The sequence below is a fragment of the Tubulanus polymorphus genome, chromosome 6 (genome assembly GCF_964204645.1).
Source record: "Tubulanus polymorphus chromosome 6, tnTubPoly1.2, whole genome shotgun sequence".
Classification (NCBI taxonomy): domain Eukaryota; kingdom Metazoa; phylum Nemertea; class Palaeonemertea; order Tubulaniformes; family Tubulanidae; genus Tubulanus; species Tubulanus polymorphus.
The window spans coordinates 767,732-789,622 of NC_134030.1; the positions used below are offsets into that span (position 1 = coordinate 767,732).

General features: G+C 40.3%; 3 protein-coding genes across 3 annotated transcripts; all 3 read left to right on the forward strand.

Annotated features, from left to right (window-relative positions):
- The first annotated feature begins 208 nt into the window (after window positions 1-208).
- LOC141907122 (matrilin-1-like) lies at window positions 209-13,794 on the forward strand. Its single transcript, XM_074796692.1, has 11 exons — window positions 209-311; window positions 3,735-4,095; window positions 6,983-7,224; window positions 7,678-7,695; window positions 8,789-8,926; window positions 9,615-9,706; window positions 9,984-10,133; window positions 10,235-10,478; window positions 10,958-11,104; window positions 11,440-11,531; window positions 13,654-13,794. The coding sequence occupies exons 1-11, from the start codon at window positions 209-211 to the stop codon at window positions 13,792-13,794; spliced, it is 1,728 nt and encodes a 575-aa protein (XP_074652793.1).
- Window positions 13,795-13,970: 176 nt separating this feature from the next.
- Window positions 13,971-16,168, forward strand: LOC141906688 (collagen alpha-6(VI) chain-like). Its single transcript, XM_074795972.1, has 5 exons — window positions 13,971-14,155; window positions 14,270-14,317; window positions 14,466-14,695; window positions 15,117-15,372; window positions 16,008-16,168. The coding sequence occupies exons 1-5, from the start codon at window positions 13,972-13,974 to the stop codon at window positions 16,163-16,165; spliced, it is 876 nt and encodes a 291-aa protein (XP_074652073.1). The 5' UTR covers window position 13,971; the 3' UTR covers window positions 16,166-16,168.
- Window positions 16,169-17,723: 1,555 nt separating this feature from the next.
- LOC141906689 (uncharacterized) lies at window positions 17,724-21,118 on the forward strand. Its single transcript, XM_074795973.1, has 6 exons — window positions 17,724-17,952; window positions 18,889-18,979; window positions 19,514-19,623; window positions 20,508-20,592; window positions 20,825-20,902; window positions 21,003-21,118. Exons 1-5 carry the CDS (start codon window positions 17,759-17,761, stop codon window positions 20,873-20,875), a joined length of 531 nt encoding a protein of 176 aa, XP_074652074.1. The 5' UTR covers window positions 17,724-17,758; the 3' UTR covers window positions 20,876-20,902; window positions 21,003-21,118.
- The last annotated feature ends 773 nt before the right edge of the window (window positions 21,119-21,891 follow it).

Sequence of the window (21,891 nt, forward strand, 5' to 3'; positions counted from 1 at the left end):
CTTCATTGATGCTTAATATTATATCTTATTTATATTATATTTTCTAATGTCGACAATTTTCAGAAGTATATCAGAAGTTATGTGTTATTTATAAAGGCGTCAATAAACTTTTAATAAAGTTTTCTTGTTATCATTGTCCAAATAATATAATGTGTATAATGTGTATGTGCTATCAACGAGAGTAACGTTTTATTCCGTTATATAGACGATGACGATGATGACGATGACGATGTTGAAGATGAATATTATTCTATCAGCGCTGTCCCTGTTACTGGCGTCATCCGCGACCGCAAACACCATCGATCTGAACGGTAAGAATCATAAACGCTTCTTATTAGAACGGGTTTGAAATGATGAGATAACGTTTCGGAATTGTATTTTTGGGCAGGGATGGATCCAGGTGTGGATCCAGTGGTGGATCCACGGGTGGATCCAGGGGTGGATCCAGACTTTGACTTTGGGAGTATGAAATGAAATGAAAAAGGGAAAGTTTCCACATCAAGCAAAAACAGGGGTCTGTAATGAATATAGAAGTTCCAGGGTACTCATACAGTTTCTAGACACTTGAGGGACAAACATATTGTAGGGAATCCCGGCACAAAACGAAAGATGAAGTCCGATAAATGTGTCCTATATAGCTGATCAGTGCGGGATTCTCTACTTCATCGCTACAACACGGAATGGTGTTTTTTCAATAGTTACTTGAGGGACATTTAAGGGAACATTAGCTGAATCTTGCGCCGCTGCAGACTGTTGCTGTCTTATTAGTCACAGGTGGAAAAAGTACCCTGAAAAAAATAATTCCATTGTATTTCGAACTCCTTGCGCTCCTGTCTGGATTAGCAATAAACATTCTAACGACCAGCTGGGGCGCACTCAGTTCAACAATTCTCGATTGGATTTTTACTTTTGTAGATTACAATTATATGTTCTTCAATTTAAAAAAGACTTCTGTAAATTCGGCAGGCGACCATCCGACTATATCTATACCACAGAGTTCTGTGTGTTCTACACTTCCATTTAGGATTTCAAATTTATCCCCTCTCTGTGCCGCTACCAACATTATGATATAGTAATGATAATAATAATATATGTCTTATATAGCGCTAAATCCAGCCAGGCTGCTCAGAGCGCTTTACATTTCGGTATCATTACCCCGGCCAATTTTCTACTCTAACATGTATCAGTCATCTCTCCCTGGGGAGAAGTAACACCGAGCTGCTAACAAACGCTCAGGAGTCATCTATCAGACCAGGTACCCATATATAACATATATAACTGTTGGGTTTATGAGACCAAGCAAGGGGGACAATCATCCCTATTTCAGAATCGAACCCTCGGAATGACCGGTGCGTTTTATAGGTGTACACCGAATAAGCATCAAATCATCAAATCAAACAAATCGAATTTAATCAGATAATTCCTTCATTCCTTCATTCCTTCCTGAATAATTAATTTCAAGATAAAAAAATGAACAATTTTGACTCGAATTTAGTTTGATTCAACCAACAACTGTCTAACTGGTTGCGGTAAAATAAAGTCAATACAACACTGATGAAATTGAAAACTGGTTATCATTTTAGAAATAATATGTTCCATTATCCATTGGCCTCAGCCGTACTGCAATATTCAAACACTACTTCGCATGAGCACCTGTCCACTTTGGGCCTCGATAATCAAACATATGTTTAACTTTTAAATAAACTTTCAGCACAAATGTTCCCCGGGTTTCTGTGAACAGTCTTTGAGCAACTGGCTCTTGACGTTTAGAATATACTTATTACTGTGTTATTGATGTTATTTCAACTGTAGCTAGGTTTCTATGTTTGTTGTTCAACTTCATTTTTCAATATGTTCAACAGAGTAAAATTGTTTGACTGTGGAACTGGGATATGGATTTCGATCTATTGAAAATTTGAACTAATTCTGAGTTAACTCTAACTCAAGACAACTGTGGAACTGGATCCAGAGTTCAGAGTTGACTCTAACTCACAACTGTAGAACTGGCTCCTGAGTTCAGGGTTAACTCTAACACACAACTGTGGAACTGGATCCTGAGTTCAGAGTTAACTCTAACTCACAACTGTGGAACTGGATCCTGAGTTCAGAGTAAACTCTAACTCACAACTGTGGAACTGGATCCTGAGTTCAGAGTAAACTCTAACTCACAACTGTTGAACTGGATCCTGAGTTCAGAGTTAACTCTAACTCACAACTGTGGAACTGGATCCTGAGTTCAGAGTAAACTCTAACTCACAACTGTTGAACTGGATCCTGAGTTCAGAGTTAACTCTAACTCACAACTGTTGAACTGGATCCTGAGTTCACAGTTAACTCTAACTCACAACTGTTGAACTGGATCCTGAGTTCAGAGATAACTCTAACTCACAACTGTTGAACTGGATCCTGAGTTCAGAGTTAACTCTAACTCACAACTGTTGAACTGGATCCTGAGTTCACAGTTAACTCTAACTCACAACTGTTGAACTGGATCCTGAGTTCATAGTTAACACTAACTCACAACTGTTGAACTGGATCCTGAGTTCAGAGTTAACTCTAACTCACAACTGTTGAACTGGATCCTGAGTTCAGAGATAACTCTAACTCACAACTGTTGAACTGGATCCTGAGTTCAGAGATAACTCTAACTCACAACTGTTGAACTGGATCCTGAGTTCAGAGATAACTCTAACTCACAACTGTTGAACTGGATCCTGAGTTCACAGTTAACTCTAACTCACAACTGTGGAACTGGATCCTGAGTTCACAGTTAACTCTAACTCACAACTGTTGAACTGGATCCTGAGTTCACAGTTAACTCTAACTCACAACTGTTGAACTGGATCCTGAGTTCAGAGTTAACTCTAACTCACAACTGGAGAACTGGATCCTGAGTTCAGAGATAACTCTAACTCACAACTGTGGAACTGGATCCTGAGTTCACAGTTAACTCTAACTCACAACTGTGGAACTGGATCCTGAGTTCACAGTTAACTCTAACTCACAACTGTGGAACTGGATCCTGAGTTCATAGTTAACACTAACTCACAACTGTGGAACTGGATCCTGAGTTCACAGTTAACTCTAACTCACAACTGTGGAACTGGATCCTGAGTTCAGAGTTAACTCTAACTCACAACTGTTGAACTGGATCCTGAGTTCATAGTTAACTCTAACTCACAACTGTGGAACTGGATCCTGAGTTCAGAGTTAACTCTAACTCACAACTGTGGTACCTGAGTTCACAGTTAACTCTAACTCACAACTGTGGAACTGGATCCTGAGTTCACAGTTAACTCTAACTCACAACTGTGGAACTGGCTCCAGAGTTCACAGTTAACTCTAACTCACAACTGTGGAACTGGATCCTCAGTATTATCAATCTATTATAAACTGTTATCTATATATTCATTAACATCGCAAAAATGTTATATGAAATAATATGATATAAAATCCCACACCATAAGAATAAACCTATAGTTAATTCATAAAAGCGATTGGGACGTCAGATATAGATAGACCTCGTGGAAACATTTCAGACTCCAAGAATATACTGCGGATTCTGTTTCTGAATTGACTCTCCTAACCTGATAATGGCTGTTAACAACCGAAACGTTCTGGTTTCATTCTGATAAATTCTACTGAAGACGACATTTATCTACAGGTGTCATGGATTAGATATTGTTATATTCGATCTATGAACATGTGTTCTGTTTTTTATTTCTAATTTTCAGTCTGCGCACGAAAGATGTCAATCGATGTGATATTCTTGATTGATATATGCGATAAAATCGATGCGGCCGGATACACAAGCATGAAAAACCTGATCAATTCAATGGGAGACGTTCTGTTAGAGAAATCATCGATGGGTCCGTTCGGAGTGCAGCTAGCAGTGGCGCAGTATTATTCCACTACGAAAAAAGCGGAACTGGCAATAAAACTGAATCAGTTCACCGACTTGGCTAGCTTCAAGGGAAAAGTGAACAGTTTGGTGAAAGATAGCGGAACGGTGTTGACTAAAGAAGAGACGAGACTGACAGACGTGGAAGAGGATGCATTGAGAGCAGTGAACGGAGCACGAGCCGCGGTTAACAAGTGAGATAGAAACCTGGGGCTGCAGGTGGTCAACAGTTGGTCAACGTTAACCGGTGGTCAACAGTTGGTCAACGTTAACCGGTGGTCAACAGTTGGTCAGAGTAAACCACTGGTCAACAGTTGGTCAACGTTAACCAGTGATCAACAGTTGGTCAGAGTGAACCAGTGATCAACAGTTGGTCAGAGTAAACCAGTGATCAACAGTTGGTCAGAGTAAACCAGTGATCAACAGTTGGTCAGAGTAAACCAGTGATCAACAGTTGGTCAGAGTAAACCAGTGATCAACAGTTGGTCAGAGTAAACCAGTGATCAACAGTTGGTCAGAGTAAACCAGTGATCAACAGTTGGTCAGAGTAAACCAGTGATCAACAGTTGGTCAGAGTAAACCAGTGGATATTTGACAAAGTGACTATTAAAAATTGATTGTCACAATCCGCCGGTTATCTTTAACCAACTTTTGAAAAACTGCAGCCTCGAAATATTCAAAATACAACCCCAACACTAATCCTTAAAACCATCAGGGGTGAAGAATGGAGCTCGGGCTTTTTCCAACAATATTCCAAATACCCATAACCCCCAGCCCTTACTCTACTTCCCCCAGTTTCAAAATATCTAAAAATCCAAAACCTAATAATTTTAACCTAACCATTAGCAGCGAACGCCCGCAAACCTTAACCAAGCAGGACTCGAACCGGTGACCTGCAGTATCCCAGCCGAGCTTGCTAACCACTAGACGATAGACCAGTAACGATAGGCGACGTTGTTAAGTCAGTCTGGTCAGTGTGGTGACCGGTGACCAGTCAGGTGTGGTGAGTGGTAACCAGTCAGGCGTGGTGACTGGTTACCAATCGTGTCAATCGTGTCAATCGTGTCAATCATTTTCTATTCACTGACAATCACATCCTTTATTTGAAGATTACTGATGTTCCAGTGACGAAACACCCCGAGTACGTGTTGTAAATAATATAAAATCCCTGCATGCTAAAAATAAAAAGAGTCTGAAATGTTACCTTATGAGCTAGTTTATTCAACGTTTCAACTATATCCTAATAGTTATCTTCAGGAATACTGTATTCCTTGAGCTAGTGTAGTTTATTCAACGTTTCAACTATATCCTAATAGTTATCTTCAGGAATACTGTATTCCTTGAGCTAGTGTAGTTTATTCAACGTTTCGACTATATCCTAATAGTCATCTTCAGCAATACTGTATTCCTTGAGCTAGTGTAGTTTATTCAACGTTTCGACTATATCCTAATAGTCATCTTCAGGAATACTGTATTCCTTGAACTAGTGTAGTTTATTCAACGTTTCGACTTTATCCTAATAGTTATCTTCAGGAATACTGTATCCCTTGAGCTAGTGTAGTTTATTCAACGTTTCGACTATATCCTAATAGTCATCTTCAGGAATACTGTATTCCTTGAACTAGTGTAGTTTATTCAACGTTTCGACTTTATCCTAATAGTCATCTTCAGGAATACTGTATTCCTTGAGCTAGTGTAGTTTATTCAACGTATCGACTTTATCCTAATAGTCATCTTCAGGAATACTGTATTCCTTGAGCTAGTGTAGTTTATTCAACGTTTCGACTATATCCTAATAGTCATCTTCAGGAATACTGTATTCCTTGAGCTAGTGTAGTTTATTCAACGTTTCGACTTTATCCTAATAGTCATCTTCAGGAATACTGTATTCCTTGAGCTAGTCTAGTTTATTCAACGTTTCGACTTTATCCTAATAGTCATCTTCAGGAATACTGTATTCCTTGAGCTAGTGTAGTTTATTCAACGTTTCGACTATATCCTAATAGTCACCTTCAGGAATACTGTATTCCTTGAGCTAGTGTAGTTTATTCAACGTTTCGACTATATCCTAATAGTCATCTTCAGGAATACTGTATTCCTTGAGCTAGTGTAGTTTATTCAACGTATCGACTTTATCCTAATAGTCATCTTCAGGAATACTGTATTCCTTGAGCTAGTGTAGTTTATTCAACGTTTCGACTTTAACCTAATAGTCATCTTCAGGAATACTGTATTCCTTGAGCTAGTGTAGTTTATTCAACGTTTCGACTTTATCCTAATAGTCATCTTCAGGAATACTGTATCCCTTGAGCTAGTGTAGTTTATTCAACGTTTCGACTATATCCTAATAGTCATCTTCAGGAATACTGTATTCCTTGAACTAGTGTAGTTTATTCAACGTTTCGACTTTATCCTAATAGTCATCTTCAGGAATACTGTATTCCTTGAGCTAGTGTAGTTTATTCAACGTATCGACTTTATCCTAATAGTCATCTTCAGGAATACTGTATTCCTTGAGCTAGTGTAGTTTATTCAACGTTTCGACTTTAACCTAATAGTCATCTTCAGGAATACTGTATTCCTTGAGCTAGTGTAGTTTATTCAACGTTTCGACTTTATCCTAATAGTCATCTTCAGGAATACTGTATTCCTTGAGCTAGTGTAGTTTATTCAACGTTTCGATTAGGTCTAATAGTCATCTTCAGGAATACTGTATTCCTTGAGCTAGTGTAGTTTATTCAACGTTTCGATTAGGTCTAATAGTCAGCTTCAGGCATCCTTTTCAGTATGGGGATCAGACAACACGGACTCACAGTGTTCCATCAATGGTTATAACGAGGACATCAGCAGTATTCCTGAAGATGACTATTAGAATAAACTAAACTAGCTCAAGGAAACATTTCAGACTTCATTTTATTCTTAATGTGCCGAGATTTTATATTATCTTTAAAACACGTATTCAGAATGTTTCATCCGAATAAGGACACAAGGAAACATTCCAGACTATAGCAGAAACCCGCAATCGATGGCATCTAAGTTTATTCTAACGATTGAATATATCTAAAACTGTTTATCTAACAGGGCAATAATTATAATCACGGATGGCTACAAGGACGCTACGGATGAGGCAGTGCCGCTGAGGGCTGCTGTTCTACAGGATCTGGGATATTACATCTACGCGGTAACTGTCGGCACCTATCCGAACACTGACCTGATAAATAAAATCACCAATTCGAAGGAGAACATTCTGAACGTTCCCTCCGCGACCGACGCCGAATTTAACAATATCAAAAATCAACTGCTACTAAAAACGTGCTCGGTCGGTAAGTACAGGCAGGTTGAAATTATCGAGAAAAAAAAATCATATATCATTAAATTATTGAACGTTTTGTAAATTCATTTAGACTTTTGTATTTTACCGATACAAATACTTTAAAGGTTTAAGCGCTATGTGTTTGTATTGAAATATTGATCCAGTTAATGTGCAATGTACACATTATATATTTGTAATTATATATATACATTCCTAAGATAAAGTCGGGGGTTGATTGCCTTGTGTCAGGGGGCTGCAGTTGCTAAAAAGGTTGGTTGAGGTTGAATATTGACATAGTCCCTTATTAAACTACGTGATTATTATGGTATCGATCTAACAGTTTAAAACTTTAACCAACCCTTTGCCATGTATAGCCTTAGTTTTACAGAATAGAATTTTACCTGAAGTTTATATTTCGATATAATTTATCAATTTCAAATTATTCTTTTTTTAAATTTTACAGCTGCCGCAGAATCAACATGTGAGTTTACAACGAATAATTCATAAAGAAAATACTAAAAAAATTCATAAAGAATGAATCATGAATATTTGATATTATCGATTAGTAGCTTGTTGAGAATTATAATGTCTAGATATCTAGAATGATTTTAAATCAAATTCGAGATCTTTTATTCTATCGGACCGGGGTTCCACAATTAGATGTGGCGAATCCAGAAATGTGGAACTGGATCCAGAACTGTAGAACTGAACTCAGAACTGTGGAACTGGGTTCAGAACTGTGGAACTGGGTTAAGAACTGTGGAACTGAACTCAGAACTGTGGAACTGGCTCCAGTACTGTAGTACTGAACTCAGAACTGTGGAACTGGGTTCAGAACTGTGGAACTGAACTCAGAACTGTGGAACTGGCTCCAGTACTGTAGTACTGAACTCAGAACTGTGGAGCTTGGTTCAGAACTGTGGAGCTTGCTTCAGACCTGTCGTACTGAACTCAGAACTGTGGAACTGGGTCCAGAACTGTGGAACTAGCTCCAGTACTGTGGAGCTTGGTTCACCCCTGTCGTACTGAACTCAGAACTGTGGAACTGGCTCCAGTACTGTAGAACTGAACTCAGAACTGTGGAGCTGGGTTCAGACCTGTCGTACTGAACCAGAACTGTGGAACTGGGTTCAGAACTGTGGAACTAGCTCCAGTACTGTAGTATTGAACCAGAACTGTGGAACTGGGTTCAGAACTGTGGAACTGAACTCAGAACTGTGGAACTGAACTCAGAACTGTGGAGCTGGGTTCAGACCTGTCGTACTGAACCAGAACTGTGGAACTGGGTTCAGAACTGTGGAACTAGCTCCAGTACTGTAGTACTGAACCAGAACTGTGGAACTGGGTTCAGAACTGTGGAACTGAACTCAGAACTGTGGAACTGAACTCAGAACTGTGGAGCTGGGTTCAGACCTGTCGTACTGAACTCAGAACTGTGGAGCTTGGTTCAGACCTGTCGTACTGAACTCAGAACTGTGGAGCTGGGTTCAGAACTGTGGAACTGAGTCCAATAATTGTGGAACTGGGACCGATCAACTAGTTTATATTTTGATCATCTCGTTGTCCTCTTTCAGTTTCATGTAAACCTGTTGACGTCATATTTGTTCTCGACCAATCGATATCGGCGGACAATCGTGTATACGCTCGCAGTTTCATCATACGAGTCATCAATGACGTCATCACTAATGTCGGACCAAACGGTGCACAAGTTGGTAGGTTTGTTACACCAGGGGGCAGTTGTAACGATTAAGTTAAACTTATATTTTTAGCTTAATTGGTGTTGGTTGAAATTCATGTTTTCGATAAGGACGAAACCATTCAAACTCAACCTTTGAAACTTCCCGAATCTCGACTGATTCCGACGAGAATTAGAAACAAATACGATTTTCTGTGTTAGAATCCTGGATGCCTTTCTATGAATATTCACGATGAAAATTGCACAGTATAATTATTTGATATTTTGTGATACAGGTTTGATAATGTATTTGATATTGTCTGATACAGGTTTGATAATGTATTTGATATTGTCTGATACAGGTTTGATAATGTATTTCATATTTTGAGATACAGGTTTGATAATGTATTTGATATTGTCTGATACAGGTTTGATAATGTATTTCATATTTTGGGATACAGGTTTGATAATGTATTTCATATTTTGAGATACAGGTTTGATAATGTATTTGATATTGTCTGATACAGGTTTGATAATGTATTTGATATTTTGGGATACAGGTTTGATAATGTATTTGATATTGTCTGATACAGGTTTGATAATGTATTTGATATTGTCTGATACAGGTTTGATAATGTATTTCATATTTTGAGATACAGGTTTGATAATGTATTTGATATTGTCTGATACAGGTTTGATAATGTATTTGATATTTTGGGATACAGGTTTGGTAATTTATGGTAACGCGATAAAAACAGTCTTCAATTTGAAAAACTTCACGACTAAAGCTGATTTAGTAAACGCAGTAAATGGAGAGGTAAATCAACAAATCATAAATTCTCTTAAATCAATTCGATTTATCAGATCCTCTTCAAGGGCCACCCAGTTTCTGGAAGTGGTTGTTTTCTCCGTCGCTTTAACGATCCTAGCCCATACCAACCTGTGGTGACATCAAATAATAAGGGACTTGATCAATATCACAAAAAAGAATTATTTACATCTCAAGGCGATAAACTGATTTTTGTAAAACTGGTTGAATTTAGAGAAACTTTGTAAGAATTGAATATATATCAATAAGTTTGTATTGTTTACAGTGGGCTGCAGTCGGTAAGTTCGGTTCTGATATCGGAGGTGGTTTACTGAGAGCTGTTGAGATATTTAAAACACCTGATCTCGGAGGTAGAACTGACGCTCAAAAACTTGTCATAATGACATTTGACGGTCAGGCTAAAAATGGCAATACGGTGAATATTACTTCATTAAAGTTTACGTTGATTTGTCGCTCATTTGAATAGATTATGCAAATTCATGTGAATAATTTATGCAAATTATATTCACGTTTAAGTTGACGGACGCGGCGAATAAACTAAAAGAATTGAAAGCGGTTCGGGTTGTGGTAGACATGAACGCAAGGCCGCCAGTACCTTTCCAAGATAAACAGTTAGCTGAGGCAGCAGGAATTGCAACTGTTACTGGTGGTGAAGGGTCCGATAGCGCTACTGGTAATCTAGCTGCTTATATCAACCCTCCGTCTAAAATCGAGTCCGTGGTCAGTCAAATCGAGGGTATCACAACATCTAAATTCTGTGGTAAGTTTTCTTTATTTTGACAATTATAATAGGGTTCAAGCCCAGGACATCCCTATATATTCTCTATACTATTTCTGCACCACTCTGAACCGGTATCAGTAATTACCGGGTTCGAACCAGGGACACCCCTGTACAACCTCTATTCAGCATCAGGACCAATCTGAATCAGTGTCAGTAATTACCGGGTTCGAACCCGGGACATCCTGTACATCCTCTATTCAGCATCAGGACCACTCTGAATCAGTGTCAGTAATTACTGGGTTCGAACCCGGGACACCCCTGTACATCCTCTATTCAGCATCAGGACCACTCTGAATAAGTGTCAGTAATTACTAGGTTTGAACCCGGGACACCCCTGTACATCCTCTATTCGTAGTTGGCATAATTCCAATATATGGCGAAATTATCCTTGTTCCATAGTTGAACTGGATACAGAATATTTGAAATTCATTCCATATTGTATTTTGTTTTGTCCGCAGTTGCGTCATGTAAACAACCGCTGGATGTTGTATTTGTATTCGATCAGTCGATCTCAGCAAGTAATAAACTACAGCACACTCTTAACTTTGTGAAAAGTCTCATCAATGACGTGTTCACTACAATTGGACCAAGCGGTGTTCAAGTCGGTAAGATTCACTCAATCCGTAAAGATGATCTCATTTTGATAAATCTCCAATTCCCTGCTGGAATTTATTAAGATGTTTCAATACTTAATTAGCAAAACCCACAGTTGATGATATAACAGTTTATTTCTGACAGTTTTAGAGGTTTGAACTATATTTCATCATCAGAGCAATGAAAATAATGATTATTTTCATTTCATTTCTCTCTGATGATGAGTTTAAGTCGAAACCGTGAAACTTTTAGAATAAACTGTTGTATCATCAACTGTGAATACATCAATCATTATCTGCTTGTTTCCTTTAAACTTCGGGACTCATTTTGTGTCTGTGATTTGTAGGTTTGATATTGTACGGAAATCAAGTAGCGAAACAATTTGATTTGAATAAGTACAAAACGAAAGCCGAATTGATAACAGCAATAACTACACCGGTCAGTTAGTGCATCATCTAAACTATCATCTCGGCCGTCTTAACTCTGTCTTCCTTTCTCTAGATCTCTCCCGCGCTACCTTCCCTTTCTCCCCTCCCTCCCTCCCTCCCTCCCTCCCTCCCTCCCTCCCTCCCTCCCCTCCCCTCCCTCCCTCCCTCCCTCCCTCCCTCCCTCCCTCCCTCCCTCCCTCCCTCCCTCCCTCCCTCCCTCCTCCTCTCCTCCTCTCTCTCTCTCTCTCTCTCTCTCTCTCTCTCTCTCTCTCTCTCTCTCTCTCTCTCTCTCTCTCTCTCTCTCTCTCTCTTTCCCTCTCCCTCACTCGTTGCCGTCTCTCTCATCTCCATTCTCTAGACTCCCACTTTCTCTCCCTGTCACTTTCCCCTATTCTGTTCAACCTTCTCCTCTTTACTACTTCCCTTCTTTACTCTCTCCTCATTCTCCTTATACCCCATCTCATCTTTCCTCTCCCATAACTCCGCTCACCGCTCTCCTCTCTCCTCACTCCTAAGCTCTTTAACTACATCATCCATTCCGAAATTCAGTCTACCAATACTCCAAAGTGAATTACATCTGTTTACATAATATTTTCTTGTAACAGGTGACTGCTAATACTGGTCAGTTCGGTTCAGCAGTCGGATCTGGTTTAGAGGAGGCGGTTTACCATGTTTAACGGAGGCAGAAAAGACGCTCGCAAACTTGTCGTAATTAACATTTGACGGTCAGGCTAAAGATGGTACTAAGGTGAATATTACTAAGAAATATATGTGTAAGACTAATCGATCAATGTTGACTCGCTAATTTGAATAGATTATGCAAATTCGTGTGAATAATTTATGCAAATGATATTCACGTTAAGTTGACGGACGCGGCGAATAAATTAAATGAAATGAAAGTGGTTCGGGTTGTGATTGATATTAATGAAAGGCCTCCAGTACCTTTTCAAGATAACAGTTAGCGCAAGCAGCTGGCATTAAAACTGTAACTGCTGGTGTAGGATCCGATAGCGTAACTGGTAGTTTCGCTGCATTTATCAACCCTCCTGATAAACTTACCGCGTTGGTTCCCAAAGGTAAAAGCACTCACAAGAGGTCAACTTTGTGGTAGGTTTTTCACAAGAGTGATTTCGGTTGTGTTTATTTCCATTTTATAAGTAATTCGCGCGCTCGTCGTTTCGTTACCAGTTCCACCACCTCCACCGGAAATCAAGTGTAAACCGCTGGATGTTGTATTTGTATTCGATCAGTCGATTTCGGCGAGTAATAAACTACAGCACACTCTAAACTTTGTGAAAAGTCTCATCAATGACGTGTTCACCACGATTGGACCAAGCGGTGTTCAAGTCGGTAAGATTCATTCAATCCGTAAAGATGATCTCATTTTGATAAGTCTCCAATTCCCTGCTGGAATTTATTAAGATGTTTCATACTTAATTAGCAAAACCCACAGTTGATGATATAACAGTTTATTCTGACAGTTTTAGAGGTTTAAACTATATTTCATCATCAGAGCAATGAAAATAATGATTATTTTCATTTTTATTTCTCTCTGATGATGAGTTTAAGTCGAAACCGTGAAACTGTTAGAATAAACTGTTGTATCATCAACTGTGAATACATCAATCGTTTATCTGTTTGTTTTCTTGTAAACTTTGGGACTCATTTTGTGTCTGTGATTTGTAGGTTTGATATTATACGGAAATCAAGTAGCGAAACAATTTGATTTGAATAAGTACAAAACGAAAGCCGAATGATAACAGCAATAACTACACCGGTCAGTTAGTGCATCATCTCCCTCCCTTCCCTCCCTCCTCCCTCCCTCCCTCCCTCCCTCCCTCCCTCCCTCCTCCCTCCCTCCCTCCCCTCTCTTCATGCTCGCCCTAATACCCTCTACCATTTCATCATCCTCATCATCGTTATTATCATCATCATCGATATCACTGACGGATGAAGGCCTAGTATAGGCCTATTTGTGTTCGTCATTTTACCATAGTTCTAATTCTTCTATCATCTCTTATCTCTTCATTCAGGTCATTGCTTAATTCTTTACCGATTCAATTTACTATATATATATACCTTACACCAATACCTTTTTATAATATATGTTTACATCTGTTATGTTGTAACAGGTGACTGCTAATACTGGCCAGTTCGGTTCAGCAGTCGGATCTGGTTTAGAGGAGGCGGTTACCATGTTTAACGGAGGCAGAAAAGACGCTCGCAAACTTGTCGTATTAACATTTGACGGTCAGGCTAAAGATGGGCACTAAGGTGAATATTACTAAGAAATATATGTGTAAGACTAATCGATCAATGTTGAATCGCTAATTTGAATAGATCATGCAAATTCGTGTGAATAATTTATGCAAATTATATTCACGTTTAAGTTGACGGACGCGGCGAATAAATTGAATGAAATGAAAGTGTTCGGGTTGTGATTGATATTAATGGAAAGGCCTCCAGTACCTTTTCAAGATAAACAGTTAGCGCAAGCAGCTGGCATTAAAACTGTAACTGCTGGTGTAGGATCCGATAGCGTAACTGGTAGTTTCGCTGCATTCATCAACCCTCCTGATAAACTTGCCGCGTTGGTTCCGAAAATGAAAACGCTCACAAGAGGTCAACTTTGTGGTAGGTTTTCGATAATCATGCATCTAATTCGTCTTCATTTATTTCACCACATCCAGCGCCATCTAGCGTTTAGAATACCACATTATTGGCCTTCCTCTATATCTTGTATTTCAGTGGCGCTACCTACTACCGGACAACCTGGACCAGTTGGACCACCGCCCAGTAAGTACACACCCTGGACCACGGTTCGACAGTTCTCCCGTTCCGATGGAAATGAACTGTGGGGCCGAATATCGGTTAACCGCACACTAGCGCACCTAGCGGATCCTCACGTGCCAGTGTGTGCAATTTCAAGTATACTCTGTTTCAGAATGCAGTAAAATCGACGTGTTGATAGGGTGCGACGCTTCCGGTAGTATCTCGGCTTCTGATTGGTCAGTTATGATGAAGATGGTGACAGAAACCGTTAAACTATTGTTCGGCGCTAAGAAAAATATACGTGTCGGATTTTACGCCTTCGCCGTTAAACCTAGTTTACTGGTTCCGTTAAGCAAAGGATTAAACGCGGCGGATGTGGAGAAGGTTATATCGGCAGATAAGGTACGTTATAAGCCGTTCCTAAATATTGTGACCTCTAATACTGCCAACAGTAATGTAATTTGGCTATCGCCATACTAGCCTATCCCCCTATGACATCATCACTTACCTACCATGTCCCTGATAAGAATATCCCAGTGAAGAATGGATCGTCTCTATATCCCCCAATGACATCATCATAACAAGTTGGATTCATCAATTTGAATTGATGATATTTTACATTCATATGAGTTTTACCTGAGGTGTATTCAGGCAGGGAGGGGGTCACGTGTACTAAGGGCCTTGGTGGATTATTTACGAATTTGTTGATATCATGCATTGGACTTGGATTTGAGTTAGATCATTGAGAATGAATCAACTTTAGATCATTGAAGATGAAAACTCAAACTTCTCAACTTCTATATATTGTAAATGTTTATCTCAGCCGCGAAGACTCGGATACGGAACTGCTACAAGTCGTATGTTACGCGATGCCTCCATTAACGGTTTCAATACTGATAACGGCGCGCGCAATGACAGCAGTAAAGTTATGATTGTTGTCTACGACGGAGTGTCAAGGTCGGCGAACTGGGTGAAGGCGGCAGCCGATGAGCTGGCAGCTAAAGGAGTGATGAACATAGCTGTCGCAACACCGGGAGTCGGCAATGCGAAGGAATTCGATTATATCGCCGGAAAAACTGGTAAGAGCGCGGGAGAGGGAGAGCCAGGAGAGGGGAGAGAGAGAGAGAGAGAGAGAGAGAGAGGGAGGGAGAGGGGATGGGAGGGGAGGGAGAGGGAGAGCCAGGAGAGGGAGAGCCAGGAGAGGGAGAGGGGGAGGGATAGCCAGGAAAGGGAGAGGCAGAGGGAGAGGGGGAGGGATAGCCAGGAGAGGGAGAGGGAGAGAGGGAAAGCTGGGAGAGGGAGAGAGGGAGAAGGAGAGGGGGATAGCCAGGAAAGGGAGAGGGAGATGGAGAGGGAGAGGGAGAGGGAGAGGGAGAGGGAGCGGGAGCGGGAGCGGGAGCGGGAGCGGGAGCGGGAGCGGGAGCGGGAGAGGGAGCGGGAGCGGGAGAGGGAGGCGGGAGCGGGAGCGGGAGCGGGAGCGGGAGCGGGAGGGGAGCGGGAGCGGGAGAGGGAGAGGAGAGGGAGAGGGAGAGGGAGAGGGAGAGGGAGAGGGAGAGGGAGAGGGAGAGGGAGAGGGAGAGAGAGAGGGAGAGGGAGAGGGAGAGGGGGGAGAGGGAGAGGGAGAGGGAGGAGGGAGAGGGAGAGGGAGAGGAGAGGTGATATTACCATACCCGATGAGTGTGAGACTTAAAAATGAGGCTGTTCTTTGTTTCAGGTGATAAATTTGTAAACAGCACCGCTGGCAAGAATAAATGGGACGGATATCCGGCTAAAATAGTTGAACTCGTTGATAAAGTTTGTTTCGAAATAAGTGAAAAATCGTTGTCCGATCTACTGTCACATTGTAACATTTGCAAACTATTTGAATATTGAACTTGAAATGAAATAAATGAATATCACAGATCCACAGATATCGGTGGGGGATTCATTCAGTGTTCATTTCATTGACCGTGTTTCTGTACCGTCTTGTGGGGTGACTGGCCTCAAGGGGGTGAATGTAATCACTTTCGGTGGGGTGCAATTCTTTGATCTGTGTAATGTTAACTTTTTGAAATTAACAAGTTTGCTTATTTCAACAAGTTAAATGGCCAGATTCACCCCGTTTTGGCCACAGTCACTCCTGCACGACGGTAGTTCTCTGAGCTCTCCACCCTGACAATTGATAGTTTGAATCCTGACAGTGACAGAGTTTCTTCTCTCAACTAGCCACACTAGGAGGGTTTGAATCCTGACAGTGACAGAGTTTCTTCTCTCAACTAGCCACACTAGGAGGGTTTGAATCCTGACAGTGACAGAGTTTCTTCTCTCAACTAGCCACACTAGGAGGGTTTGAATCCTATGTCGCATGCCATAGAAGGAATATAGATTTATGTGAAATCTTAACCGTCGTGTGCTGCCCCTATACATATCGTTGACGGTGAACGCGTGAACTAACTTATTACTCGCATGCCACAATAGGAACATTGTGCTGTAGGGTTAGTTCACACGATCGCCGCTTACGGTATATACAGAGACAGCACTTGACGGTCGAGATCTGTGACACCACTGACGGGTCGGATTGCGATTAGATAAAAGCTGACTGACACTACGAACATCGTCACAATTTGTTCTCATCGGAGTCAGCTTTCCACCTACTATGCAACCTTAGGCCTAACTTTTTAAGACAGATGAAATAAGTCAAAATCCATAGAAGCAACAACAGTACAAATCTCATTTTCTAATGAGTAATATATATCTATTAAGCGAACGTTTTCGGGAGTTACATTATCCCCTCTTCAGGCATAGCGTGAGTGATTAAATTTACATATCATACTGGTATTTATATAGAATTAGACGAAGCTAATTACAAACAATTTCAATGAGTGAAATTAGAAATGAAATTCAATGAGATGAAATAAGTGCTTCGGAATTGCTACAATCTGCGGTACCCGGATCGTAGACGACCATGAGATCAGTCACATGGTCGTCAGGGCACATATACACCTTCTTAATGTCACATGACTTTAATAAAATCACTCCTAGAATAAATACAATACAGGTCACGTGTACCGCGATACCGCGAGATAAGTTTAAATCACGTGGGTGTGAGTTTTTATTATAGGTCACGATATAAACGTTTATGGAAAAGATAAATATCTTCACTTGTTTTCTAATGAGTAATATATATATTTATCAAAGCGAACGTTTTCGGGAGATACCGAAAACATTCGCTATAATAAATATATATTACTCATTAGAAAATGATATTTGTGCTGTTTTTGCTTCTATGACTCTCTACCTAAGATCATCTTCACTTGTCTTGTGATAGCACCTACGAGAAATCTCGAGATATGTATAAATCACGTGGGTGTGTGTTTTTTATAGGTCACCATGTGCCCTGATTGGAGTCCAACCATAAATATAACTTCGGTGATAGCACCTGATAATTCTAATAGTTGTCTGTGGGTGTAAGCGTTGAAGTCGATCATGATGGTTGAGATATCATCGATTCAGTGGCGTGGATTATTAATAACGGTTTGTTTAATCCTGGTTTATCATCTACAAATATGCTCGTCGTCAAAAGATTGTTTATGGACGGGTGGATGCAAGTGTAAAATGAGCGACGGGAGTGGTTTTATTGATCTGTCATCAATTGACAGTAACAATCCTCATAAACCCGCGTAAGTCATTATTTTACTAGTTCATTGATACCCTACCAGGGGGAGTTATGAAGAGAGAATCCCACAATAATAACGGAAAAACAAAGTCCAAAAATGTAACCGAAGCTAGTGGTTTATTTAACGTTTCGACTTTATCCTATTAGCAAATGACTATTATTTGGAAAAAGTCGGGGTTGAACAAACTGCACTAGCTCAAGGAATACAGTATTCCTGAAGATGACTATCAGGATAAAGTCGAAACGTTGAATAAACTACACTAGCTCAAGGAATACAGTATTCCTGAAGATGACTATTAGGATAAAGTCGAAACGTTGAATAAACTACACTAGCTCAAGGAATACAGTATTCCTGAAGATGACTATTAGGATATAGTCGAAACGTTGAATAAACTACACTAGCTCAAGGAATACAGTATTCCTGAAGATGACTATTAGGATAAAGTCGAAACGTTGAATAAACTACACTAGCTCAAGGAATACAGTATTCCTGAAGATGACTATTAGGATATAGTCGAAACGTTGAATAAACTACACTAGCTCAAGGAATACAGTATTCCTGAAGATGACTATTAGGATAAAGTCGAAATGTTGAATAAACTACACTAGCTCAAGGAATACAGTATTCCTGAAGATGACTATTAGGATATAGTCGAAACGTTGAATAAACTACACTAGCTCAAGGAATACAGTATTCCTGAAGATAACTATTAGGATATAGTTGAAACGTTAAATAAACTACACATAGCTCAAGGAATACAGTATTCCTGAAGATGACTATTAGGTTAAAGTTGAAACGTTGAATAAACTACTAGCTCTGTACTTAAGCGGGGCGGGCTTGAAAGAACACAGGTCAAAATAGCATTTCAGCACATATAACGGTCCATTAGTCAACGAAAGACGCACGAAAAGTAGCCAGGACCTTTTTTTTCATTTTTAGATTTTCTGTTAAGAATGAGTTTGGGGACGCTACGTATTATTACAACCCGTGTACACCTTTCACGCTCGGTGATCTGTGTAAAGATGTTGTTGTAAGTAATTCTAATGTCCGTCTATTTCAACTTGACTTAAGAGCACATCAGGTGATATAGCTCAGTCAGTTTCGATGGTACTAATTAAAGTCTTATTAGCATCAGAAAGCACTGGCAGTTGATCTCGAGAACATTGATTTATAATCCATTTTAAACTGTATTGAAGGATATCCAAAAAGTCATCATTGAAAGGGGTTAGATAAAGAAAAGTGACTGCATGATTTGAATTTATAACAATATGTTTCCATGCCTATAAACCAAACTTCAATACAGTCAGGAATAGATTAAAATCAATGTTCTTGGTCAACTGCTTTTCACCATAAAAGGGAGCCCTTTCCTATCGAAAGAGGACAGATCCGGGATAAATCATTTGAGAATGAATTTCTGGTCCTAAATAAGACTTTGTACTACCAAGACTGACTGAACTAGGCCACTCGATGTGCTTTCAATTCAAATTGATATAGTTTCATTCTGTGACACAAAGCGCGTCCGATATTTCTCGACAGAATTGAAGAAAGATATCATTATTTTCAGGTTTGTGAACAAAGGAATTTTTATCTATTTGGTGAAGCGACAGCTCCTGCGTCCTGGGTGTACATCGAGGAAACTCAGAGGATCGTCCTAAAGTACTATAGTACATTGGGGTAGCTATATACCACTCCGTTATTTCCACTTACTATCCGCTATACTACTCCGTTATTTCCACTCACTATCCGCTATACCACTCCGTTATTTCCACTCACTTCCCGCTATACCACTCCGTTATTTCCACTCACTTCCCGCTATACTACTCCGTTATTTCCACTCACCATCCGCTATACCACTCCGTTATTTCCACTCACTTCCCGCTATACCACTCCGTTATTTCCACTCACCATCCGCTATACCACTCCGTTATTTCCACTCACTTCCCGCTATACCACTCCGTTATTTCCACTCACCATCCGCTATACCACTCCGTTATTTCCACTCACTTCCCGCTATACCACTCCGTTATTTCCACTCACTATCCGCTATACCACTCCGTTATTTCCACTCACTATCCGCTATACCACTCCGTTATTTCCACTCACTTCCCGCTATACCACTCCGTTATTTCCACTCACTATCCGCTATACCACTCCGTTATTTCCACTCACTATCCGCTATACCACTCCGTTATTTCCACTCACTATCCGCTATACCACTCCGTTATTTCCACTCACTATCCGCTATACCACTCCGTTATTTCCACTCACTATCCGCTATACCACTCCGTTATTTCCACTCACTATCCGCTATACCACTCCGTTATTTCCACTCACTTCCCGCTATACCACTCCGTTATTTCCACTCACTATCCGCTATACCACTCCGTTATTTCCACTCACTTTCCGCTATACCACTCCGTTATTTCCACTCACTATCCGCTATACCACTCCGTTATTTCCACTCACTTTCCGCTATACAACTCCGTTATTTCCACTCACTTTCCGCTTAATTCATCACTTTGAATTCTATAGTAATTTTCACGTTTCTTTTCGTGCAGGTTTTCCAGCACTGAAGTTACATTGATTTGTACAGATAGTCAATTCACCGAGCTGAACGTGATCGACGACGTCAAATTTCCTACTGTAAGTATGGAACAACGCTATCCATGGTTTTCTCGATTTTGTTGAAATAAGTAACGAGACGAGTAGTACTGTGTAGGTTCACTGTTTTTTGATACACGAGCTAAAAATAGCATTGTCGTTTATGGAAGAGGCCCGCGGCGTGTGAATTGCATAAAAACCTAAAGCATTTTAGAAAACTTAAATCTTCCAAACAGTTCTGATGTTGTAAAGAGTTTAGATGATCTTGTTACAGAAGATGGAATTGTCCGGTAAAAGTGTTTGTTTGCGAAAACAGGGGGCGTAGCGATGAACAAGAAAAGGCTTCATTTACGTAAGTAGGATGCAGTCTGCAACTGTAGAGTTAATTTAAGAGAAATACAGAGGTAAATTGAACTATTTGGAGATTATATCATTTTTACTTCATTTTCTAGGAACGCCGATGCCGTGGATGTTACCCTCATGGAAAGACGGTATATCTGACGCACCTAGGAGTTTTGCTGGAGCAATTTTAACCCTCCCATCGATTATTCAAATCATATGTATACATGATCTAATAAAACTTTGTAAATCTATAAATGAATGCTCCATAGGCTTTGATTTTCAAGGAATATCGGAGTCCCTCGGGGGCGCGGATCAAGCAGGGAGGCCCCGTCGAAAATCCCTGGCGGTGCCCTAATTTGAAAAGTCACTTTCCCAGCCGCAACAAATAAAACAGCTGCCCAGTATGTATAGAAAATGTTTTTCTAATGGTCAATCTCAGGGGCAGCACTTGACGCTCACGATCTGACCTGACTCAGTATTCCTACTTCGGTATGCGAGTAATTAGTTAGTTCGCAGTTTCACCGCTAATTTACTTTTAGGGGCAGCACTTGACGGTTAGCGAGAGATCCGACAGGTAAACCGTGGGTTCGAACTTGTTAGCATCGGAACTACTCAGACATACATACTTATAACGAAGCAGAGTGCTGGAGAAACTGGATGGCATTCATTAAACACTTTTGAAAAAATGATAAAATTTGTTTTTTTTGTAATTTTGAAATGAATCAATGATTTACAAGGATTTGCAACATGTCTAGTCTTTTTCTTCCGTCTCCGGTGATGTAATAGAACACGGTACAATCAAAGCGATCCGAGGCGAGGGTATGCCGCTCTACAAGAGTCCGTTCGAGAAAGGCAAACTGATCATCCACTTCGACGTGAAATTCCCGAAGAAAAATTTCCTATCGAAAGATCAAATCGAATCTCTAGAGAAGTGCGTCTGCCGCCTCGTACGGAGACGATCGTCTCTGACGGACGCCGAGGAACACAATCTGGACGATC

Coding starts and splice junctions, on each gene's coding strand:
- LOC141906688 (XM_074795972.1), top strand. CDS start 13,972: ATGGAAAGGCCTCCAGTACCTTTTCAAGATAAACAGTTAGCGCAAGCA. Junction 14,156..14,269: donor CACAAGAGGTCAACTTTGTG/GTAGGTTTTCGA, acceptor CTTGTATTTCAG/TGGCGCTACCTACTACCGGA. Junction 14,696..15,116: donor AGGTTATATCGGCAGATAAG/GTACGTTATAAG, acceptor TGTTTATCTCAG/CCGCGAAGACTCGGATACGG.
- LOC141906689 (XM_074795973.1), top strand. CDS start 17,759: ATGATGGTTGAGATATCATCGATTCAGTGGCGTGGATTATTAATAACG. Junction 18,980..19,513: donor ATCTGTGTAAAGATGTTGTT/GTAAGTAATTCT, acceptor CATTATTTTCAG/GTTTGTGAACAAAGGAATTT. Junction 20,593..20,824: donor ACGACGTCAAATTTCCTACT/GTAAGTATGGAA, acceptor ATCTTGTTACAG/AAGATGGAATTGTCCGGTAA.
- LOC141907122 (XM_074796692.1), top strand. CDS start 209: ATGACGATGATGACGATGACGATGTTGAAGATGAATATTATTCTATCA. Junction 9,707..9,983: donor TAAACGCAGTAAATGGAGAG/GTAAATCAACAA, acceptor TATTGTTTACAG/TGGGCTGCAGTCGGTAAGTT. Junction 10,479..10,957: donor CACAACATCTAAATTCTGTG/GTAAGTTTTCTT, acceptor TTTTGTCCGCAG/TTGCGTCATGTAAACAACCG.